General features: G+C 44.6%; 1 protein-coding gene across 1 annotated transcript in view; it reads left to right on the top strand.

The window, feature by feature from the left end:
• LOC102875966 (chromosome unknown open reading frame, human C16orf47) overlaps nucleotides 1–450 on the top strand; it is a 50,316-nt gene extending 49,866 nt beyond the window's left edge. The window contains 2 exon segments of the mRNA XM_006903790.1: nucleotides 251–311; nucleotides 313–450. Of these exon segments, the coding sequence (XP_006903852.1) occupies nucleotides 251–311; nucleotides 313–450 (199 nt within the window).
• Nucleotides 451–3,180: the final 2,730 nt, after the last annotated feature.

Here is a 3,180-nt window from a genome sequence, read left to right as displayed (position 1 = left end):
TTTTATTTTATTAATTTTAATTAACATTTACAGATATTCTGGATTTCCATTCATTCGTTGTTGCACAAAAATTCATTTTTAAAAAGCAAACTACATATGTAGTAAAGTTTTGGAATAAATTTCACTAAACTGCTAAAAAAGTTAGATGAATTGATGAATCAACAACCATATTACAACCTGTCCCTTATCCTTTTCTGATCAGCCAGCTACATTCTCTGGTCTGTGACTGTCCTCCATTGCCCCTGGGCAGCTCAGCCGAGGCCACCCAGTCCTCCACCCAGTGGCTCCCATGCTCCCTCATCCATCACCAGGGGCCCTGTGATCTCGCCTGTCGATGCCCTGCTCTCACTTGATGTCTCAGTTCCGGAACAGAGATGCTCCAGCTGCTACCTGGGAAGGCTCTATCCCCCAAAATATTTAGTTAGCAGCCATTCTGTTAAGTGGAATTGACTTTTTATTGGCTTTCTTCTGTACGGCTGCCACCAGCGAAGGCTGTTTCCTCCTTCCCTCTTCTCTGCCTGTCAGTCCACTCCACATTCTTATCGGCTGCCTTTAGCTCTGATCAATACTAACCGCTGTGTAACAGCTCACGCACGGCTGCTCTGGTTTACATCGATCAGACCCTTCTTCCAACAGGTAGTCAGCTATTTGAGGCAATGACTTGAGATAAACACCTACTTTTACTTCAGGCTAATTCATTTCAGGTGGATTTCAAGGAGGCTCCACACCCCGTCTCTGTTGGACAAGCTGGAATAGAGAGTCAAGATCGACTCCCTGCATCCTTGAGATCCTGGGAGACCTTTCTTCTCTTCTTTCCTTTCCCTTGTCTTTTGTAAGTGCCACTTATGAACAAGCAACTGGGACTTGGGACATTGAAAATGCCACTTCAGAAAATGTGTCAGCCATCTGCCACTCTTTCCTTTTAATGAGATGCATCCGGAAACCAGGGACTGTTGTCCAGGCAGCATTGTCACCAGGCAACCAAGCATCCTTCCAGCTTTTCCAAAAAGGATACGATGTCCTGCAAGCCTGGGTCTCCCACCATCTTGGGGAGGGGGTACATCTTCAGGCTACCCTCATCCTTGGTCACTGGGGAGTGAATTTTTCCAGGAGCTGAGATTGCAAACTGGTTTTAATTTTGTGATTAATGTGGTGTTTGGCACAACTTTAAGGCAAGTATATTGTAAGCAGAAAGCATATACCTCTGGCTGTTGTTTGCCGGCCTGTACATTATGTTGCTGTTGTCCAGTGAGTTGGAATTGACTCGTAGCTGACTGACCCTCCACTGGGTTTTCAGAGGCAGTAAGTAGCATGGGAGGTGATTGTTCATTTTTCTCCCTTGGTGGACTTTAACTTTGTGCCTTTCTGATTGCAGCACAGCTTCTTACCACTAGGCCGTCAGAGCTCCTGATCCTAAGTAAGGCTAAGTGGTGTATCTTATATCATTATTCCTCCATCTCCAAAGTCCCAAGCCACCTATCTTTTTTGCCTTTCTCTAGGCCCTTAGACACACACAGTTCATCAATCCCAAAGTCCATTAGTCTTTCCTTACAGTGTAATTCCATGGTGACCTTCCCCAAGTTACTTTCATCATCATTCAAGCCCTTGTCACCTGGTCCTTGGACTTCTGCGATATCTAATGGTCACCTGGCTTGCGGGCTTCCCTGCCCAGAGATGTCAACCTGATGTTCTGCTCTGCTTGTCTCTTCTCTGATGTCCTCACTCTCTCTCTACAATCTACAAACTCCTCAGCCTATCATTCCAGCCTTCACACATCTCCATCATAGCTCTGCCTCCAGTCTTGTGTCCATCTGTCCTCCAGCATAAACCCTGCGGTCTTGTCTGTCTGGATGGCTTGCTACCCCTCCATGTCAGTTAGACTTTTCTAGTAATGTTTCTAGAAGACGGAGTGTATTCCCTGCATGGATTCCCTGATACGGATCAAGAATGACACTTGCACAGAGTAAATTCTCAGAAAATATTTGCTGTTATCATTATTGTTAATGTTTTCTCCTCTCCTCCCAACCACAGCCCAAAATAAACTCTTTCAGGAGTAGTTTCCACATCACCCTACCAAGAAATATTCTTTTTTTTTATATGACGCTCTTCTCCGATTACATTGTTATTATGTGCCATTGAGTTAGAGTCAACTCATAGCTGATTCTCATTGAATTTCCAGAAGCTGAAAAACACGTGGGAAGGTATTGTCCATATGTCTTCTGTGGATCAACTGGTGGATTCATACCACCTGCCTCTGAGTTGGTAACATAGCTCCTTACCTAGTAGGCTAGCAGAGTTCCCTTCCCACCGTATGTGTTGTTTTTGTTATGTGCTGTTGCGTTGACTACAACTCATAGTGACCCTATGCACAATAGCTCTGAGCCCCGTCCTATCCAGAGCCAATTTCAATATGTCTGACCCACCTGCCCCTATTACCTCAGTCACTGCATCAGTCTATTTCATCCAAGACCTTCCCCTCCTGTATTGTCCCTCCACCCTTCCAATCATGATATCTTTCTCCAGGGATCTCTTCCTCCTGACCATGTGTACAAAGTATGTGATTATGGAGCTTCAAAATCCTTGCCTCCAGAGAGCAACTTGGTTTCACCCTTTCCAGGACACACCTGTTTGTTCCCTTGGCAGTCCATGTTGTGTTCAACACTCTTCTCCAGGACCACAACTCAGAGACATCAGCTCCTTTTCTATCATGCTTATTCACTGTCCCCCTCTCTGATGCATAGCAAGTAATTGTGAAGACCATAGCCTGGATCAGGTGCACCTTAGTCTCTAGACTGGTATCTTTGCACTTCAGTACTCTGGAGAGGTCCATGAAAGCAGACTTTCCTAACCAAATTGATCTTTTAATTTCTTGGATGGTGATTCCAAGGGTGTTAATTACAGACAGACCCAAGTAGGCTGAAATTGCTGATAATCTCTTTCTCATTGGCCCAGTGGTGAGGATATTTGTTTTCTTAATGTTGAGCTTCAATTCATATTGAAAACTGCAGTCCTTGACTTTCTACAGCAGATGCTTCAGGTCCTCCTCAGTGTCAACAGGAAAGGTTGTGTCATCTGCGTAACACAAGTTGTTGATGAATCTTCCTCCAATTCTGATGCCACATTCCTCCTTATAAAGACCAACCTCCTGAATGATCTGTTTCACATATAGATTGAAGAGGT

Source organism: Elephantulus edwardii, unplaced genomic scaffold, assembly GCF_000299155.1.
Source record: "Elephantulus edwardii isolate Elephantulus edwardi_28Jun2011 unplaced genomic scaffold, EleEdw1.0 scaffold00001, whole genome shotgun sequence".
In the NCBI taxonomy this organism is placed as follows: Eukaryota; Metazoa; Chordata; class Mammalia; order Macroscelidea; family Macroscelididae; genus Elephantulus; species Elephantulus edwardii.
This window is presented reverse-complemented; position numbering and strand designations above follow the sequence as displayed.